The 22,131-nt window shown below is 40.4% G+C and overlaps 1 protein-coding gene across 30 annotated transcripts in view; it reads left to right on the top strand.

The window, feature by feature from the left end:
* RBFOX2 (RNA binding fox-1 homolog 2) overlaps nucleotides 1-22,131 on the top strand; it is a 289,113-nt gene that overhangs the window by 249,821 nt on the left and 17,161 nt on the right. For 20 of the 30 annotated variants that reach the window (XM_023257427.2, XM_023257433.2, XM_023257430.2 and 17 more), the window contains 6 exons: nucleotides 1,322-1,375; nucleotides 10,990-11,082; nucleotides 13,909-13,969; nucleotides 17,330-17,383; nucleotides 17,505-17,597; nucleotides 18,706-18,850. In XM_023257427.2, coding sequence (XP_023113195.1) covers nucleotides 1,322-1,375; nucleotides 10,990-11,082; nucleotides 13,909-13,969; nucleotides 17,330-17,383; nucleotides 17,505-17,597; nucleotides 18,706-18,850 — 500 coding nt within the window. The remainder of the gene's footprint in view (nucleotides 1-1,321; nucleotides 1,376-10,989; nucleotides 11,083-13,908; nucleotides 13,970-17,329; nucleotides 17,384-17,504; nucleotides 17,598-18,705; nucleotides 18,851-22,131) is intronic. The other 10 variants (XM_023257429.2, XM_023257432.2, XM_023257428.2 and 7 more) reach the window with 3 other exon arrangements.

The following is a 22,131-nucleotide window of genomic DNA, read 5'->3' as shown; positions in this document are numbered from 1 at the left end:
CCAGGCAATACTGGGTGCCTGGGTGGCTCAGTAGGTTAAGCCTCTGACTTCAGATCAGGTCATGATCTCATGGTCTGTGAGTCTGAGCCCCGCCTCGGGTTCTCTGCTGTCAGCACAGAGCATGTTTCAGATCTTCTGTCTTCTCTCCCTCCGTCTCCCTCTCGCGCATGTACATACACTCTCTCTTTCTCCTTTTCCAAATAAACATTTTAAAATACGTATATTAACATCCAGGCGACATAGATAATTGGGGTCTGGGAGTCCAGTGTTCAGAGGGAGGTGTGACCGAAAAGATACCTGGAGATTTATTGCACATCTCTCCCATCAGTTCATCCGAGTATTGACTACAACAGGTAGTCTTGTCAGCTGCATACTCTCCTCCACATAACGTCTGTGTTTTACGTATGCTCCCCTCCAGTCCCATTTAGGTAGCTAAACAGGTCTTTAGGCTTTGTGTTTTTAGTTTTGTTTCATTTCCCAAATGTTAAAATGTTCAAGGACCAAACAAAGCTATTACTTAAAATGCACTTGATAATGTTCATTGCCAGAATATTAAAATGGCAAATAAATGAAATCTGGTATAATGCCCACGAATGTTTAAGTACAATGGAAAACAGCGTGTAGTCTGTAGAAATGAGAACATAGGTACATATTTATTGGCTTGGACAACTGTTCATAGCATATTAACTTAAAAGATAAAAGTAATACATGGAAACATTTCCTTAACAATATATGCCTGAGGAAAATCTGGGAAGGCTGATTTCCCACAGTAAGATGGCAGGTTTACAGAGGGTCTGCATTTTGCTTTTCCTATTTTCCTTTTTATTTATCTGTACTTTCTGACCTTTTTTTTTTCTTACAGTGAACATGGTTTGCTTTTATAAATTAAAAAAAAATAGAAGAAAAATAGCCTCCAATAGTATATCTTTCTACTTAGGATTTGCTTCTTAAAAACCGGGACATTTCGAAAAATTAAAGACGCAGTAGTTAGGAAAACCCCTAGTTCTTATCCTTGGAGAAGCATGTAATAGGGTAACACTGTGCATATCTTCTGGAAACAGCTTCTGCCATACAGAGGTGGATAATGCATGAGTGGGTGGCCTGAATAAAGAATGGGAAAGGAGACATCAACTCAGTGATAAGGAAATATCAGAACCCAGTATTGGGACCTACCAACAAATAGAAAGTAACATGGAAGTCATATAAGAAGTGAAAAGGAAAAGAAAAGAAAAAGAAAAAAAAGATTCCTTTTTCAGGAGAAAATACAGTGTGTGGGTAAAAAGCTGACCGTGAATAAATGTTTTTATTTTTGTCTCTGCAGCAGTTTGGCAAAATCCTAGATGTAGAAATAATCTTTAATGAACGTGGTTCTAAGGTAAGCTCCCTCTCCGCATTAAGTGTGCTTGGTTCCTTTGTAGTTTTGTTTTAAATAGTAAGTAACCAGAAAACTAAAGCTGTTTCTCAAGCCTACAGAAAGTATCCCAAGTTATCTGGCTTGGATTAGATTATCTCTAAAAATAAGCCACCACATGGCCAAACTTTATTCTAGTACTTCCTCTGGGGGAGTGAGGGGGGAGAGGAAGAGAAGTGTGGGGAGGAGGGCAGCGGTGAGGAGGGTCGGGGTAGGAGACACCAGCCCTTTATCAGACCGAAATTGCCCTAACCTGCTTATTTTTAAGGAAGAGAGCGAACACTCAAGTGAAATTCGGTATGAGAATTCTAGTGTGCGTTCTACCAGAACAACCCAGCTTTCAAAAATCAGACTTCGAAATGACAGACTTAGGACAAATGTGATATTTCAGCCATTTGGTTGGCTTCCTCTCTCTTTGGAATAAATTTGACAAGGCGTAAATATAGGGAGTAGTGACTCAGAAATTCGTGGTAAGCTGATTTCCCCCTTTGAGTTCTACCCAGATAGGCAAACTTTGGGATGTAGAACCCCTTTAGTGACAAATATAGTAAGTTCAGTTTTTTGCATAAGGATGACGTTAGTAACAGTGCACCATTCGATATAGGTACTCTCAATGTGTTCTGTAGGAGAACTGAACATTTTAATACAAACTTGTTTCCCCCTCGTCATTTATTTACCATTTTAAATTTCCCAATCTATATGATGTAGAATTTCCATGCACTAAAATAAGCAGCAGTGATTTTAGGAATGAGGGAATGATGAAGTCTTACAGTGGTGTTGTGAAAAAATGTTTAATGAACTGAATTTCAGAAAGTTTCATTTGACAGTTTTCTTCCTCCTCAACAAGTGAAATGCACCCCACAGGCACAACCAGCTGCGACCAAGCTTGTGAATATTTACATTGCTATGTTCACTTCTACTTGCATTTTTAGGATAGAACAATCTTTGAGTTAATTTTTCATTTGTTTATCTCTTCCTGAACTTTGAAAATAGCCCTTGGCTATGGTTTTATCTCGAAGAATGTAACTTAAGTAAAGTTAAATAAAGCAAATAAATGAGTTAATATTTACCTCTTCAATTTCCTACTCCAAATCCACCGTACCTTGGGAATTAATAGCGTATATCTGCAGAGTCATATATATACCTCTGCCCATCTAAACGAACACCAATGTATATACTGTTCTAATGCTCCTGATTATTATTCCCTGTATAGAACGCATCGACACTGGTAGTGTTTAATTCTGACTGTAATTATTGTTAATCATTAAAGAGGTAATTATACTCTAAGCTTCCAGTTTTCAGTTAAAACAAAAAAGATTAATATGCCTATGCAGAACTTTCTCCAGCACTTAACTTGGTAAGTATTTTCAAAGTGAAATCTGTTCAACCTATAGCCAGTAAAACTGTTGATGCTTGTAATTTCTTCACAGTGGATTTCCATTCCTTTGTTGTATAGCTTGCTTGTATTTTTTGTGACCTTTTTAGATACAGGGTGGAAAAATGACAGTGGTTCAAATATGTATCATAAGTACGTGAAGATTATATGCCACGCTGCTTACCCAAAGTCGTAGTTTAAATGTTTGTAGTTTTAAGTGTATGCACTTAAACTGTTTCTAACTAGACTCCAACAACCCGAAGCCCAATATGATTCCATCAGGTATTGGGAACTTGCTCCTTACCAAGAAAATAATTTGATTGAATTCTTGTGAAGCAAAGGAAATTGATCTTTCTTAAGGCTTCTTTCATTGACTTCAAAGATTTGCCTACTACCCAAAATTGTTTAATTTACCCAATTCAATTGCTTCTCCCCTGTAATTTTCATTTTTAAAGGACACAAGCCTTCCTTTCTCTTTGGGGAATCTAAAAGCCTTCTCTCCGTTTGATGCTGTGTCCTCACTGCCCCTTTTTCTTTGGGCTGCTGAAGAGTAGACAGTGTACTTAATTGGTAATTGTTCTTAAAGCACAGAATGCACAACTGCCTGGGTCTGCCTTTAAGGACACTTACAAAACCTGTCTTCGTCCTTTGCCCGACTTCTTAGCTGTCACCTAAAGTTCTTTGCTGCAGTAGGTTCCCCAAAACTGTTCAGAAACTTGTTAACAGAGATTTATTTTGGAGTCAAAACCTAGGTACCTCTTCCGGATCCACCTGACATAAATTAATGAGTACTTTTCTTTCTGTAAATAAAGTTTATTTTCTCATTTCCTTTTTGTTTGTGGTTGACTATAAAATTACAACATGCCTTGAAAGGAACTGGAGATAAGGAGATTTAAGTGGTCCTATTGTGCAGTTAAGAGTTGCTCAGTCTTTTTATGAGTGCTTTTCTGTACACAAATGAGCTTTATTAAATTTTTTTTTTGAAGCAGTAAGGGAAAAACGAGTCACAAAATAATTCTGAGATAAGCGATACTTACATGTAAAACAGTTATCAGTGGAACAATTAAATAACCACAGGCCTCCAAAACAAAAAGCAACTCTTTACCGTATCTTCTTCTCTATAATGAGACTGTCAGCCTACGGTTTGAGAACATACCCATTTCCAGACATAAGTGAGCACTGCCACGTAGCCTCGCCCATCCCCTCCCTGCCTTGTCAACATCCTACGTCTTCAGCTTGCCTGCAAACATGATTTCTTCGTTGTTGAGTATTTTCCTTTTTTCTTCTTCGACCTTCATATTCTGGATTGGTTTGCCTAGATTATGGAATGAACGTGTATCGCTTACATTCATACACGTACAGAAATATATGCATACATTATTTCACGTGATTTAAAAAAAATATATTTGTTAACTCCGTACTCCTTTGTAAACGCATAAAGTCAGCCGTATGTAATTTTCTGTGATTAACTGAAACAAAGGGGACTCTCCTTTGAAATCGTTCAATTAGGGTATATGGTAAAAATGCTACCCCTGCCCCAAAAATGAATACACTCAACTAGAATCTACAAAATGATTATACTGCTATGTATAACATTGTTGATTCTCGGCATGTCACCAGTCATAACAGAGTATTACTTTGACAAACAGTAGAAACACGATGTATTGGTAGAGTGGCCAGAGTTCTGGCTTACCTAGGATAGTCCCAGTCTATACTTGTTGTCTTCGTGTAATTATTACTAGTGTCCCCTTTCTCCCTCAGAGTGTTCCAGTTTGAACAACAAATCGTATTGCCCCTCCCCGTATAGATTCTTCGAGTAACCGCTTTTAAAAAGCTCCCTTTTCAAAACCGTTATGAAGGAAAAACATGATTTTTAGTGACTAGACGAGAACAGACAAATCATTAAGAGAGCATGGTGCTCGCTACTATTCTCATGCCTTTTTTCTCACTCAGTCTTAGAACTCTAAAGAACACATTGCATTCTTTAACCTGACGTTGCGTTCTCTGCTGGATACTTTCAGTGACTGAGAACGTGTTGGTTTTCAAAAAAAATTGTTTTACGTTTTTATTTAAAGTACAGGTAGTTAGCACATAGTGTAATATTAGTGTCGGGTGTACAATACAGTGATTCAGCACTTCCACGGGTGCTCGTCACGACAGGTGCGCTCCTTAATCCCTGTCCCCTGTTTCTCCCACCGCCCCCCTCCCCTGTGATAGCCATTACTTTGTTCTTGATAGTTAAGAATCTCTTTCTTGATTTGTCTCTCTCTCTCCTTTTTTTCCCTTTGCTCCTTTGTTTCTCCAACTCCACATATGAGTGAGATCATAGGGCATTTGTCTTTCTCTGACTTACTCAGACTTCCCACCATTCTGTTCGCTATCACCCAGCCCCGTAACAGTCTGTGATAATTACCAGGCTTATTAAGTAAAGAAATACACACATTCTAAAATTTTTTTTTTAATGTTTTTATTTATTTTTGAGACAGAGACAGAGCAAGAGCAGGGGAGGGGCAGAGAGAGAGAGGGAGACACAGAATCGGAAGCAGGCTCCAGGCTCTGAGCTGTCAGCACAGAGCCCAACACGGGGCTTGAACTCACGGACTGTGAGATCATGACCTGAGCTGAAGTCGGACGCCTAACTGACTGAACCACCCAGGCGCCCCAGAAATACACACATTCTAATGTTTATACTTTCCATAAAGTTTGGTCGGCATACTTTTGGTATAGTTGTGGCTTGAAGGGCCATGTGTCGTAACTGCTAAACGTAGGAGCTCTTTACTTGTACAGACAGTGCCAATTATTAAGTTCACTAAAGGACACAAAATAGAACGCAGCAACAATTACTGAGATTTCCAGCAAGTTTTTAGCTAACGTGTTCTCATTACTTCTCTCAGGTGGATTTCTGGAATGATGGGATCTTGATTTGGGTTAGGCTTCGGTTTAGGCTGGAGTCAGGGAAGATAAAACCTCTAATCCCATCCCCAGACACAAGTGACGTGCTGTAATTTCTTGCCTGTTTCCCTGGATTTTAATTTCATGCAAAGGGATATTATTCATTTCTTTCAAAATATGATCAAAAGACTGTCTTTGAAATTGTACTAACTAGGCCTTTGCTTTTCAGTAAAATTCGATAGGTGAAATGGTTTTCATTATACTTAAAACTGAGTTAACAGTGCATGTATTTCCAAAGGGCTTAGTTTGTTTTCTTTTGTTACCATCTTATGGGTTTTAGTTTTATTTTTCTTTCATTTATTTTTTTTAACTTCTGTGTTCTGGCCATACCCAGGAGAACGTCTGCTTTTGATTTCTCCCTTAAAACTTACATGGTAAATTTTTCTTTCTCATTCTTCTGAGATGGAAAAACTCAAAGACTATCCACATCTAAGAATATTTTGACAGTGCTCGTCCTGTGGCTTGTTATTTATTGCAGCCTGAGGCCAGGCTAAAAAGGTGGCAGTTACTCGGCTCCTGTCGGCCCTTGATGATAAGTGGGCGTGATAAGTGTTTGTCATGCTCAGCAGAAGTTTTGACCACAGCCGTACTCCCTCCCTCCCGAGAAACACACCATTAGTTTTCAAAAGACAGCTAAGATAGCTGCTAAATCACTAATAGAACACTGATATATTTAAATTATTAACACAGAAAAACTTCGGGAACTGAGAGGTGTAGGTTATACAGGATAGAGCGTAGAGACCTGCGTCGTGCAGCAGAAGTGGCCAGACTGAGCTCTTGGAACATGGCGCCTAAATGCAGACCTGCTTTTAGTGTGGAATACACACTGCTCTCAAAGACTGACCAGAAAAAAAGGAATATTGAACATCTCCCTGATGTTTTTGTATTGATGTCATGTCGAAATGATAGCATGTTGCATATATGTTGTCTTGAATAAAAATACGTTACTGAAATTGCTTTCATATATTTTTTTTTTTTACTTTTTTAATGTGCCTAGGGGAATATTTAGAATTACATACTGACTTGGGTTATATTTCTGTCTGATAGCACTGGTATAGACAAACATGTCGACATCATTTTTTTTTTTTAATTAAAAACAGAAGTCTACTAAAAGTTTACTTTTTGTTTATCTGGTTTCTGTCTTCTTAAACCTGAAGTATTCACTCTTGTGAAGAATTTGAGATTAAATCTCAGTTCGACTTTGTGGCTGTTCTGACTGGTCATTATGTGTTCCTGATTGATACATTATATAATCATTTTGAAGCTCTTCTAAGGAAGAAGTGTTAGGTTTAGACATAATTTTATTAAGTTTTTTCTTTTCAAAGCAAGAGACCCAAGACTTAATGTGAATTAGATTTCTGAGAATGAAGGGACACTAAAACATAATTTCATTTAAGCATATTTTCCTGTTAGTAATTTTGTAAGCCTGGATAATCTGTGAATATCTTTAGCTCAATTCCTGGCGCATTTTCAAAACTGTGAAATTTTACTGAAGGAATGGTACGTTAAATTTTTTTTCTCAAGCAGGGTGCCTGGATGGTTTAGTCGGTTAAACGTCCGACTTCGGCTCAGGTCATGATCTCACAGTTCGTGGGTTCGATCCCCATGTCACGCTCTGTGCTGACAGCACAGAGCCCATTTCTGATCCTCTGTCCCCTCTCTCTCTGTGCCTCCCCGGCTCATGCTCTTCTCAAAACTAAATAAACTTCTGAAAAGTTTTTTTCAAGCTTTGAGTTAACATCTTTGAAACCAAATTGTAGTTAAGTTGATGGAAAATCACCTCTCTAAAGTATTAAAGAACAGTGCTCTAAAAATACTGTTTATACTTCTTACCTCCCTAATCACGGACTTCTGACATGTATATTTCCTATTGCTTCTGAACAAAGTATCACAAAGTCCGTGACTTAAAAACACAGACATGTATTATCTTACGGTTCTGGAGGTCAAGGTGTTACAGGGCTGCATTCTTTCCGGCGGCTCTAAGGAATAATCCACTCCTTGCCTTTTCCAGCTTCTGGAGGCGACCCGCATTCCTTGACCTATAGCCCCACTTCGATCTTCAAAGCCAAAAATGGCCAGTCCAGTCTTTCTCAGGCTGCTACACTCTGTCTGATTCTGGCCCCCATCTTCCCCTCTTTAATTTAGAAGCACCCATTTAATTTAATTTAGTGATTACATTGGGCTCACCTGAATAATCCAGGATACTCTCCCTGTCTCAAGATCATTAATTGAATCACATCTGCAAAATCCCTTTTGCCAGGTAAGGTAGTAACATTCACAGGTTCCAGGGATTAGGGCGTGGACAACTTTGGGGGGGCCATTCTTCTGCCTGCCACAAAGCCTGTTTATCTACAAAGGAAAGAAAGAAATCTTACCTCTGCTTGGTATCAGGAAGTCCCAAAGTATCGGCAAGACCTTCCTCCTCCTTTAGTCTAGGTAAAGATGCTTGTGAAGATTGCTTTATTTTTACATTTTTGGTATCTAGATGAGCATTTCCTTTGGAATATAAGCACTTTTCTTTATAAGACATTTGAAAGTGAAATTTTGTTCCAGAATATTAAAGTCCTTATTGAGAAAATCTTAACACAAGCAGACTTTGATGTTAAACGTTGTCATTTGCTGGCTGTAAAACGTCCGTGCTCGTGACACCACCCTGCGTTCTTGTGGATGTTATTACATCACAGGTGTCCCATCGACACAGTACAGAGAGGAGGATCACAGAACACATTTAGCAATTAGATTTGAAAAAGGAAACTACCAGGATTTTACGACTCGGGTCGTTTAGTTAATAGGATACTGAACTTTGGTTTCAAAGCTTAATTTCTCCTTCCCATTAGCTGTAGGAAGAAGGCCTTGTTGATGCTTGGGTACTTAACACAGTTTGACGGTCTTTCTTTATGTTAAAAGTAAAACCAACAGATTGGTCCTTTCTACCCCCTGGTTGTATTTAAAAGACAAGTCTGTGAGTGTGTGGGTGTGTAGATGCAGTCATAATGCTAACACTAAAAACCTAGGTAGTAGTCTCCACATCATCTGTTATCCGGCTACTAGGGTATAATTTATTAACTTAACCCAAGGCATATAATGTTTGAGACTCTGAGGATCCGTTGGAATACAGTTTTAATACTACTGCAGTGTGGTAGAAAACCTCCTCACTGTGACCTTTCTTGCAAGGTTTTTTTTTCTGTTGGAGGACTCTCCAGGATTGGAGAGCTGGCTTCCTGTGTTCAGCAGATGCCAGTGTGATGACAAACCGTGCTGTCACTTAGGAACTTGAGATCCAACACGACACCTCCAGTTGTTGATGTGGCTATAACACATTTGTATCAAAATGTGTTTCTGAAAATGTGTTTCCATTGATATTTTCAGCATACTTACATCTTAAGGAAAGTATTAATTAACCCCATAGTACCTCGGTACATAGAACGTTTTCTGTCAGCTCAGCTTTGCATTTTCTAGAGTATTTGTGGTGATATCCAAATTACAGGCAGAGATAATCCACTGGGATCCTCCGTGGATCGCCACCCAACCATATAATCAGAACGCAAAGTAATCAGAGCCTTCAAAATGACGGGAGTTGCTTTTGCGAAATCTTTTTTTTTTTTTTAATTTTTTGACATATTTGTTTATTTTGAGAGAGAACAAGCCGGGGAAGAGCAGAGAGGGAGAGAGAACCCAAGCAGGCTCTGCATCATCCACGCAGAACCCGACACAGGGCTCAGTCCCATGAACTGCGAGATCATGACTTGAGCGTAAATCAAGAGGCAGACACTTAACTGACTGAGCCACCCGGTGCCCCTGCTTTCGTAAAAATCTTACAGAACAATGCATACCATTTACCATCCCAGATAAGAACCTGTTTTATATGTATATGGAAATGCTCATCATGGAGAACAGCAGAGCTTCAGTAAAAATAAATAACAAATGAAGGGTTCCGGGTTGTCCTACCGTGGAATGTTCAAAGAATGCCAGAGGGACAGTGAAGCTATTGAGAAATTAGCACTTTCCCAAAAAATCCTAAGAATTTCCTACTCACAGATGTAAATAGCTTGAGAGAAGGTGATAGTTACAGAGTGGAAAGATAAGGACAAAGTGCCTAGGAGGCAACGGATACAGTGCTTGATGAGAGAGTCACGTAAGTATATAGTGAATCCTGGTGATTTTGACGGAGAATTTTCAGATAAATGTGAACATAGGAGTAAGTGGGTTGACCCCCTGGCTCCTGGTTTGTCTACTTCATGAAGAAAAGCTCCGTATAATTTATTTGTGTACAGTGCACAAATAAATTCATTCTAACTCTGAGCAGCAGCTGCATTGCTGTTTTATGGTATTCTTTTCGTGGCGAATAGTGTACAACTGATGTCACTAACCTAGATCTCATTCCCACTGCCTTTTGATGATTCCTTTTTTCCCCTCTCTATACGGAAAATCACTAATACATTCCGTAGCAGATGTCAGCTTCGACAACTGTATAATTTAGGCAGATTTGGATAAGCTCTTTTCTGGAACTCAGCTGAACCTATTTTTACTCTGAGTGCCAGTCATAATTGACTGCCCCCTGCTTAGTGATATTTTCATTAGCTTAGATGAACACAGGTGCTCTCGTCTTCCACACCCAGTACCTACAGAATTGTAGGCCAAGACTGTTTTTTCAATTATTCTGTCCCCAGAGGAATTGTGGTGATACAAGCAATAGGCTAAGTGGGGCTAGAATGATGAGCTCTCCTAAAAAAAAATCTCTTTATACAGCGAATGCCCCTAAATATAAGGTTTCATGGAGAAGCTGCTGGGGAATGGCAGACTTAATTATGTGATTTTGTTTTTAGTATTACGTAAAGGGACGTGTGTATTAACAGCATGAATTGAAAGAGAAAGAACACTTAAAAAAAAAAAAAAAAAAGTTCAGATTCTTGGTGAAATGGTTTGACCCGAGTAACTCTAAACCTTAATTTTGGTCTGGCCTCACATGCTTTATGTTTTACTTTATTATTGTTACTGTTGTTAATTACATTATCATTATTATTGTTGTTGTTGCCATTATTATTACTATTATTATTACTACTACTACTGCTACAGTTCTTTATTCTTTTATTGGATTTAATTTCCCTTCACAAAATATGCATGGGCCAAAAATGTGACTAGTACTGCCAATGTGGGTTTCATACTGTGATATTTTTTCTCTGTTTACCAAGAGATCAGTATTTCAATATAACGATACGCATGTTTTCCCCCCTTCTCCCGCTGCATGCAGGGATTCGGGTTCGTAACTTTCGAGAATAGTGCTGATGCAGACAGGGCCAGGGAGAAATTACACGGCACCGTGGTAGAGGGCCGTAAAATCGAGGTGCATGTCTTCAATAATTCAATTTCCGGTTTATATTTTTATTTCTCTCTTTCGTGTACTGCCCCCCTTATTTCACATTCGGAACCCTGTCTCGTTGTCTGTGTGTCTGCACACACGTGTATGTGTGTACGTGTCTCTCTGTCCTTCACCTTCTTGCACTAAAATGTGTACAAATAACCCTTCTACCCTCCTTCCCTCAGTTTTCAGTTGTGCGGGGGTTTTCATTTTGATTTACTTGTGTGCGTGTCTATGTGTATTTGTTTTCCATTTACTTTTTTCCTCCGAAATGTTCATCCTTCTGCTCTCTTGATTTTTTTCCTTTGCTTCAGTTTGCGAGACTCCATGTGAATACCTGTGATCAGGCCAAAACGAAACTAACTTTGTAAATGTCTAAAAACAATCCAGCTTACGACATTGTGTCCTGTATTGAATCAAAGATCCAGCCAGTATCCCCTTGTCAGGAGGCCAGTTCGCCTCCATGTGCGTGTGATAAGGAATTTAGAAGACCTTAGAGGTTGGGGGGGGCGGGGGAGAAAGAACCCAAATCTCATGGGGTTTTTGAATATATTTAATGTCAAGAATGTCAACCGTGAATGGATAAAATCCTCCGACCGAGGCTTTGACGGCTGCCTGGCGAACGTGCTGTTCCGTGTTCGCATCAGCCACCTGGTGTTCACCAGCCCTTTTGAACAACGCAGTGAAGGTTAACTGGCCCCTTTCCCCTTGCCCAGTTTTTTAAAGTATTGAAATATAAAAGCCACCATTTTGAGTAAGATGTCTGCATATTTTGCTTTCTCCCTCCCTTTCCAATGGTTTAGCATTTAGGGCCCTTCACTTGACTCCCTCTTTCCATGGTAACTATACACAATGCTGGCGATGGTGCCCGTGGGCGGTAAGTGAAACAAAGCACTAGAGAAGAAGCTTTTTAAATTGTTAATTACAAAACAATTAAATAAGAAAGAAAAAGTCCATCTGCCATCTCACATTAACACTACAAAATGTGATTTGACTTGTTCCTCTCCCTTTTCCTTTCCCCTTTTTATTTTCAATGCTGTTGAGTAATGCCGCCTGGACTTTGGATGTACATATTGTTTGTAGCAGTCTGAGCTGTTTGATTACTGACGTCATGGTGATTTTTTTCCCCCTTGCACATCTTACTCAGAGTTCCTGAACTCCAAGTTTGGCTGGTTTTATTAATGCACTCCCTGCCCCTACTTCCTTTCCTCTTCCCCAGACCTCTGTTTGTAGCTCTGACTGTCCTCTCCTTGCCCTTGACAGCTCTCTTTCCTGCCCATGATACCCCTCCCCGCGCCCACTCTCTCTTTTCTTTCCCCCTCCCCTGCCTTGCTGTGTTCTCTCTCCCCGAGTTCGGCTCCCATCCTTCTCCCTCGGCCGCTCCCGCCCCTTCCCTCTGTTCCCTGCAGCTGTTGGGTCTTTGCTGACTGGTGGTTTCTGATTGGTTCTGGCCATTTTCCTGTTAGTGCTTGGGTGCTTTCTGCTGTAGCAGCTAGTGTCCGCTCTGACCCCCTTCTAATCCTTGTCTGTAAGAACCTCGCTCTTCACTCTCTCCCTTCTTTCCAAAACTGATTGTTTTTTCTTTCTTTTATTTGTGTGTGTGTGTTTTAACTGCATGCTCTCAGTCTCATCATTGTTGTATCCCATTCTTTCTTTTTAAATGTGAAATGTTTATATTATTTGGTGGCTCAAACTCGAGTAAATGGAGTTTCTTTTCCTCACAAAGGAAGATTACCACTATGCAAATCCGAAAAGACATCTCAAGATGTGTTTTGATTCCAGTTCCACCTAAAATTGGTCTCTCCATAACACGGATTATCACCATCCAAACTTAACTGTAATGTAAATCCCCAGAGGCGAAGTAAGACGTTTCTGTTTGGTGTGTTTTGTAATTCTTTTGAAAGCTGGCCTGTTTAATGACCGGACGGCACGGTACACAGTCAGGTTCTGTGGTGACGTTGCACCCTCCTTGCAAGAGCTTTAAGCTGGTTCTGACACTGGGCTGCAGTTTTCTGGCTTCGAAGCTCCATTCGTCTCTTCCTCATCTTTGTAACATCTACTCACCCTAGCACTGAGAATGCTCTAAATTACGCAGTTCTGTAATGAGGGTGGACAGTACCATAAAACAAAAGAAACATAAAAGAACTGAAGAAATAAGGCTTAAGTGCCTAATTTAAAAGCCTTCTGAAAACATTGTTCTTCAATGGATAGACCACATAGTCTAGAAAATTCAGAACGGTCCTGAAGCTGGTCAACATGGGCATCTAAGTTCTGATATATATTTTTTTTTTTTTGTAACTGACCTCAAACAGCAAAATCTTACACAAACATCAAAAGTGCTGACATGAGAACAGGTGAAATCCACAGATTTATTTTCTTATCTTCCTGTAAGTCTATTTCCTGACCCGTGTGGCAAGCCTCTGTTTTACTAATGAACTTCAAAGTTCACGTGCAAACAGAGTTGTTTCCAATTTACTTTTTTTCCATAATTCAGAGACTTCTCTATTTAAGAGATCTCCAAAGAACTTGGCAAATGTGTCTTTTCTTTGGAGTACTTAGTGGTAAAATAGCCCTAGTTTTCCATTTGGAGACTAAGAAACTGCATTTTACTCTTGTTAGCCTCATTTAATAAACACTTTAATTAAAATATGATATATTAATATTTTATATTGCTATATTAATTGTTGAAATCAATATTCTCTGAAATTTACATTTTATTAAACTGAGTGCTGTGTTACTGGATGAGCAACTCCGTGTTCCCTAACGTGGTCTCCTTTCTCCCTGCCCCTTCTTTCTCCTTTGTATTTTTAGGTGAATAATGCTACAGCACGCGTAATGACCAATAAGAAGATGGTCACACCATATGCAAATGGTAAGAGATTACGCGTCATCTTCAGAAGGATGTCATTTGTTCTTGTATTAATACAGGAACTTTTTATACTCATCAAAGAATCTCAGTTTCAGTCTTAAGGCAGCTTGTTTAATGAACATGGAAGTATTTTCTTTACCTAGGAGAATGGTTTATTTCTGCAAATTAGCTTCTTTTCTTAGAACTAAGCTAAGTTTTTAAGTTATTAAGCTGTAATGGTCTCAGTAAAGTTCATCTGATGCACAGCGTGAACACATCATTTGAGGTTACCTGTTAACCCAATGGGGGATCCCACTAAGGCACCCTCACTTTTAGCTGCTGTAGTCGTTCGTGATATGTTAGGCTTGTCGGTAATAGGTGCCCACCACTGCTCACTTTCACTGCTGACTCCTGCCCGCTCCTGAGCATGAGTGGACTAATTCTTGACCCCTTGCCCTCCTTTTAAAGGTATGCTCTGAGAGAAAAGTCGTGGCGCGCGTGCGCATTTTCTATTTTCTGTCCCGTGACCCCATGCTATATAGTGGGTTTCATAAATGTTTCTCATTGAGAAGGAAACATTGTGAATATTTTGCTTAACAAAAACAGAACCCTTCCATCACTCGTCAGTCTAATCTGGACTCACGTTATCTAACTGAGCTGGAACTTAATTTGAATCTGCCGTACAAGCAGCGGTTTTGCCAGCTGTGTTCTGCGGGGCCACTTGGGGAGGGTGGAAAGGAAGCCCATGAATGGGGTCTTGAGACCTCCAGCAACTTCTCATTTTCCGTTGTGTACTTCAGCGTTCTGCATAAAATTTTATCTAGAGCCAAATGGGGTGTTTTCTGCTGTTTTGTAAAAGTTTGAATCTACTGCTAGAGTATGACAATTTGTGCTGGTGATGTCTTAAATCAAGGATAAGTATCTTAGTCTATTCCATGATGTCTTCAATAGATAGATTTAGCCCAGCCTTTCAAACAGATGGTGCAAATCAGCATAATTTGCATTTATTGGCCTAACTTACATTTTCCCTACCCATTTTATCAATGGTACATCATGTGATACCACCACCTCCCCCTCTACCTCTTGATATTTTTTCACTGCCATCACAAAAACAGACGTTTGTGCAATGTTTGTTTGTTGGTTGGTTGGTTGGTTGGTTGAGAGAGAGAGGGAGACACAGAATCCGAGGCAGGCTCCAGGCTCCGAGCTGTCGGCACAGAGCCTGACGCGGGGCTCAAACTGGCGAACCACGAGATCATGACCTGAGCTAAAGCCAGACACTCAACCAACTGAGCCACCCAGGCGCCCCAGAGTTTCTGCAATTTTGATAATAACCCAATGTAAACAACATAGGAAGGAGAGGCAAAGTGTGTCAGATTTCCTATAAATCCAGGGAAGACAGGGTGGTAGAAAGAGTTGCCAACTGGAATTCAGAAGACAGAAATTCTACTTCTAGATTTGACTCTTCATTTTGTCCTTGGGCCCATCTTTTTTAAAGCTGATTCTGTTTTCATCACTATGAATTGGCAGTCACAGAATTTGAGCCCCTGAAGGCTCTGTAGAAGTCATCCAACCCAACCTGCTTAGTCTATTATTTAGGAAATTAAGCCCAGAGAAGGATAGTACTTACTTGCGGTCCCAGATGTCGCACCTGTCTTACCTCTCTCCGGGTTTTGTGAAGGTCAAAACTACTTTGTAAATTGTACAGAACTAAAACATATCTGAAGTATCATTGACAGCATACCATTATATGCCATTATTAACATGTGTATTATTACTTCCAGGAATGCTTAAATAACAATACCATTGGTAGGAAAGAAAAGAATCATTTTTTGACTATTATTCCAAATTAATATTCAAGCCTTAGCGGAGCCAAACTTTATTTATTTTTTTTAATCTTTATTTACTTTTGAGAGAGAGAGAGACAGAGACAGAGCGCAAGGGGGGGAAGAACAGAGAGAGGGAGACACAGAATCCGAAGCAGGCTCCAGGTTCCAAACACAGAGCCCGATGCAGGGCTCAAACCCACCAACCATGAGATCATGACCTGAGCCAAAGTCGGATGCCCAACCAATTGAGCCACCCAGGCGCCCCACTGAGCCAAACTTTAGAACCCTGCAGCTGCTTGTGGTTAGAGCTTCTGATAAGAGTGCTCTGTGCCTTCTGGTGAATTCTCAGTCAGCAGTGTAGTTTACGTTGGTTGGAATCACTTGATTTGTCTGACATTGGAGAACATTTGTGTTCTTACAACTTCAGTAGGATTTGAATCCAGATATTTGCCCAGTTTTTATATGAAATAATGAGGAGACCTCACCATCTATGAGCACATAAAATAACAGAGGATTGGATTGGTTCAGAATGAATGGGTTTTCTCCTAAGTACAGTCTCTCATCTTTCAGAAAAATAATGGCACATTTTTTTTGCTTATTTATGTGTAAAAATCAATAAATGTCTACTGATTAAAGTGTTCGTATGGGATTCTGGGTACTCTGTAACTCTCGGTGGGCAACAATACTTTTTTTAACACCTGCTACATTTCTATAAATATAAAAAATGGGAATGAAGAAATAAAATTGACATCAAAGCTAATTCTGGGAATACTTCAAAGTTTATAATTGTTTAAGCTAATGTTCAACAGCAATCTAGTATCCGTTTGTTAAAATGACTGATTGTGTTTATTACAAACGGACATCCCAAGACATGCATGAAGTTGGGGATGTACCTTGAATTTTATCACTGTATGTCTCTTCTTGTTGACTGGCTGAGGTTAACTACAACAAGATCCCAGTAGTAAATCCCAAAGAAAGGGAATTTCAGCTTTACCCAGGTTTCCATCAGTGTGGTATACTTGAACACGGAGTTGAAGATCAGCTCAAATGTGAATTCAAATTTGAATTATAAAGTAACTAGAGTAGTAGACTGTGTTAAGATGGCATATAAGAGTGCCATCACAGTACCCCTTCCCCACTCACACGCTGTCTCTCTGTCTCTTAAAAGTAAATAAACATTAAAAAATAAACAAACTCAGGAGTGGGGGCGCCTGGGTGGCTCAGTCGGTCAGGCGTCTGACTCTGCTTTTCGGCTCAGGTCATGATCTCGTGGTTTCGTGAGTTCAAGCCCTGGGATTGGGATTCTCACTCTCCCTCTTTCTACCCCTCTCCCCGTTCGTGCTGTCTCTCTCAAAATAAATAAATAAACTTTACCAAAAAAATACCCTGGTATGGAAGTGCCCTGACCTTCTCACATAACCCCCCAGCTGGCACTCTCCAACGGTAAAAGTAAATGCAGGGATATCTGAAGCCAGCTTGCACACGCACCAGTCGGTCCTTTTCACCGTGCTCCTTACATGGTCTTAAGTGCTCACTGTCCTCTCTTCCGTTTCAGGTTGGAAATTAAGCCCCGTGGTGGGAGCTGTATATGGCCCTGAGTTATATGCAGGTAGTACCATGTTGATTTTTCCATTCGTGCTGTTTAACTGCAAAAACATGTGTTGCTTTTCACCTTGCTCTTCCTTTGTAATCTTTTTGCATTTCTTATTTTTTTTTTTTAACGCAACCAGCCTCCAGCTTTCAAGCAGACGTGTCCTTAGGCAATGATGCAGCAGTGCCCCTATCAGGAAGAGGGAGTATTAACACTTACATTCCTTTAATCAGTAAGTAGCCTATGTTGGCCTGGCGTGGAGTTTGACTGTTGCGAGTAAAGAGTGATGTGTGCTAGTCTTCCCCCCACCCCCACCCCAGGTAGAGCACATAACTGAAAAGGAGGTGTCCTCGAGAGAGTTCGGTGCTATTACAGTGCCCTGGCCTTGCTCCACCTGTGTTAGAATCTCTCTGACCAGATATTAAGAGCGCCATGGAGCATAAACACTTGGAAAAGGCAGAGGGGGTAAGGCCATGTGAGCAACAGTTTAGTCTGCTCTCGACAGTAAAGAAAACAAGACATGGGTATTGACAGAATGGGTTATACGTGTTCTCTGCCAGTCAGTTTGGGGCCCTCAGTAGAACATCGCTCAGAAGCACCTCCAGTATTCATGATTATTCTCAGTTCCGTTGAAACCTCTGAAGTCCTCCGGACCTGAGCCATTTTCCTCCAGCGAAAGGTAAAATTAAAAAGAGCTCAGTGAATGTGGAATAAATGTCGGTATGTGCTTTCCAGAGGATAGCACATTTAAAATAGGTTTTTAGAAACTGCCTGCCTCCCTGAAGGATACAAGTAGTTTCCCTCTCCCCTGACATTTCTGGATTAAAACGTTTTGGATAAAAGAATAAAGTGGACTAATGAAATGTCTAAAGATTACTGTGTGCCTTGGAGGTTGGCACCGCGTACGAACACAAAAGAACATTCTTAGGAAGAAGAATTACTCTATGCACATAATAACGTGTGGAAACAAGATTAGCAATGGGCCAGTTAAAGAGTTTATATCAGTCGATTTAAACTGCCGCCCCCCCGCCACCCCCCCCCCCCCCCCGCCCGAAGTGAAAAGTCTCTTATTCCGGCACTGGTTCTCGGACCTTCTCGACCTGTTTCTCACCAGCTTGCACTGTAATGCCAGGGCTGGGAAGGAGCAGAGTGCGCTCACTCAAGATTGGTGACGAACAGAGAGAGCATGGCATCATTAGCCTTTGCGTGTCGGGTCTCTCCATTTCTTTCTCAGGAAAGATGTGGTACATATCTTTGAACGTTTGCCGGAATCGGTTCAAAGCCGGTTGTGATTGTAGCCCTGCTGTTGAATGCAAGTTGACATTCCTGTCATATTTTGGGTCTCCCTTTAGTTCCTGGCTTCCCTTACCCGACTGCAGCCACCACGGCGGCCGCCTTCAGAGGAGCCCATCTGAGGGGCAGAGGGCGGACGGTCTATGGGGCAGTCCGAGCGGTACCTCCGACAGCCATTCCCGCCTATCCAGGGTAAGCATTAGATTCCAAAATGAGCAGCTGGACAGAAAAGAACACCATGGCCCTCTCACACCTTCTGGGACGTTGCCGTGCCACATTGTAGAGATTCTCTGAGTATTTGCAAATTACTGGATTAGCTGGCAAGAACCAAAATATACCATCGTCAGAATGTGACCAAATACTGATTCGTTATATAAATCTTCATTTCGGCCACCTTAAGCCCTCACGGCTTAAGACAGCAGCCAGAACTGTCTTGTGTTTACTAGCAGTGTGTTGGCATGCAGTTCACTCAGCATCGCACGAATGTGGATTAACACTCCTGCAGAGAACCGAAATAGGAGCTCCAGATTGTAGTACAAGACCGCATCTGCTGTGTTCACCCCCTTGTCACCACCCTGTGTTGGGGCCGAGGCTGCCACGTCGCCCTCCCCTTTGGTTTCACTGCCTGGGTGGTGAACAGCAGAACTAGTTACCCACAATGGATTTGCTTTCTTTGTAGGAGACGGATTAAAAGAGGTTAATTCAAAGATGAACCAAGTCCAATTGAATCCAGGGAGAAAGGGAGAAGTAGGAAGAATTAAACTACAGTTGGCTTCTGAATGATGGTAAAACAGCTGATATAGCGGAGCATCCTTCACCCTTTGATTTTTGTATGGAGGGTGCCTCATGCAGTGGAATGATTCCATAGCAACAAATAAATCCTTTGCTACTGAATGGGGGAGAAGGAGTGAAGGTGACAGGTTTTGTCTCCACGTGTTTCTCGGTGCCAGCCGCAAATGTATATTTTTATACGGAGTCGACTTCTAGAAGTTAGTTGTCCCGAGGACTTTCCTTTCTTCAAAGATGTGACCTTTGTGTTCTCCATCTTTTCTCTGCCTGTGACAGGTTTTTTCCATATTCTCTCTGAGGAGTAAACCTAGCGGCAGGGGGGCCTGTTCATTGCTCCTTAGTTAAAACACAAAGGGAAAGAGCCTTCTCTGTAGGTCCTTTTCTGGCAGCAGAATTGGCTTGGAGGTCTACGAACTCAGCATTCGTTCATAGACCGAATGGACGTGCCATTAGCGGTCCTCCATTGCACAGAATTCAGGCATTTTTACTAGACACGTGTGCATGTTGGAATGGACAGGCTCCAAGAGGCGCTGGAAGGGAAGTGCTTTAGAAATAAACTTTTGTTTGCAGCTTATAGATGCTTAAATCCCATGCATCCCATCATCTCCATCCTCTGCCATCACTTGCTTTTAATTTTATTCTTTCTTCTCTCAACTTGAGCTTTGACCTTCAACAACCTCTGACATCTCTTTAAAGAAGTGAATAAAGATGCAGTATTATTTCATCGAGAGATACTCAAGTCAGACATAAAAACAGACGTTTTGGAAGTTCTACACACCAGGAAAATTGTTCACGAAGCGTCTTCCATTTCAGTCCAGGAGAGTTTACTGTCACGTTTGCAAAGAGATGCCACTTGCCAGAAACATGGGACTTCTTTATTTTGTAACATTCCCGAGTTTGCTTTATGAAACGGTTGGATTTGTTTTAGTCACTGTAGCTCATTTCACTATATTGGCCAAACCTGAGGACCCATTCGCTCCCTACTCTGTGTCAGGATTACGTTCGCTCAAAGATATTTTTATCTTTATGTCTAATCATACCAATCTCTGTGCATTACATTGAACACTGATTTCCCATGTTTTCTTTTTTATTAACTAAACCACCGGTTTACATGGAAGATGGCAAGGAATAAGTCCAGTATTTTATGGGGAATGGCCTAAAATTGCTTTTCAGCTTAGTAAACTAATTTTCATCCTTAATCATTGTGTTCTAGCCTCCTTATGGCATTTGATACAGGGAATATTAGAATTCTTCTAGAATTTAGGTAAATATTCCCAGTGAGTGACGTAACTTAGGCTAAACTGTATTCCTGCTTTTAATGCCACCACTGTTCTGTATCGAAGAGATGTTTGTAATCTTTGCCTGGATCCCCTACTGAAATAGTTGAAGGTTAATTAATCAGCACTTGGCCTCAGTGCTTTCCATTCTATCAGCCTTCTCATTACGAGCAAATGTCTTTTCTAATAAAATGCAGTTGAGAGGCAGATTACTTTCTAATATCTAACTTTAACTGCAGTTGGAGACGATGAAACCGGATAGGGTTTAGCTAAGTGAGCGTCAGAGAGGAATTTAATTTGCCTGTTTTGTAATACAAATGCACAGCACATTTGGGGCATTGCAAAGTGTGACCGTACTGTCCTGTAAACCCAACAAAATGTCATTATAATAAGTAGAATTCAGAAACTTTCCAGCCACCTGCCAAAAAAAAAAAAAAAAAAAGTTATTTCACACTCAAGTTAAAAATATGATTTAAAGACCTCACTTACTAGTTTATTACCACAGAGAAGGTAGTGCTGAAAATTTCCAGCTTGCTTAGTTGAATAAACAATAAACAGATCTTCTCATTTAGAATATCCAAATCTTGATTTAACACATGCGAAGAAGAAAGTCTTATCTTTTGTCTCTACTTCTGTTCCATGTCTTTTGGTCCCAAAGTAATGTTTTGGGGAAAGTCTATATGCACAAAAATACCTCAAAAGGTTTGAAATCTACGATTATCATAGTTTTAGTGTTGCCCAGGACTTTAAAAACAGAAAACAAAAAACCCCCAAATTCATGTATTTTGTTTGATAAAGATTCATTTTTCTGAACAGGAAAATAAACCCTTCTAATTCCTAATCAGCTACTGTTCTCCATTTTATCCTTTTAAATAAAACAGGATGATCCTCGGTCATGCCCAAAACGTCAGTTATCAGTTAATTTTTCAGAGTTCCATGAATATTCTTAACGGTCAAAAAAGAGCCCCTAAAATCTTGCAGTTACTCCTTCCCACTCTGGATTATATTGTTACTATCTGGGATCCCCACTGCACCTTTTCAATTCTCAGACCTTGGACCAATCACCTTAACCTTTAGCTCATTATCTCTGCTTGTGAAAGCAATGCATTGTGGGTATTTTTGGTTGTGTTTTTTTTTTAATTACATTTCTCTGTTTACTTTGGTCAGAATTGATTGACTTGTTTTTCTGAGGTGTTGCATTGGTTCTTAAAATGCTGAATAATAATACTTTGCATGCTCGTGTGATCAGCCAAATCTTACTGCATGTCTAATGTGCAGGGTAAAAAGCAGGTGATGTATGGATATCAGGAAAAACGTACATACTTCTAGGAAACAAAACAAAACGCTAAACCTAATTTTGGGACATACTCTGCGTACAGGTCCTGCCCTAATGGGATTCTTTCTGTT

This window comes from Felis catus, chromosome B4 (assembly GCF_018350175.1).
Source record: "Felis catus isolate Fca126 chromosome B4, F.catus_Fca126_mat1.0, whole genome shotgun sequence".
NCBI lineage: Eukaryota > Metazoa > Chordata > Mammalia > Carnivora > Felidae > Felis > Felis catus.
This window is presented reverse-complemented; position numbering and strand designations above follow the sequence as displayed.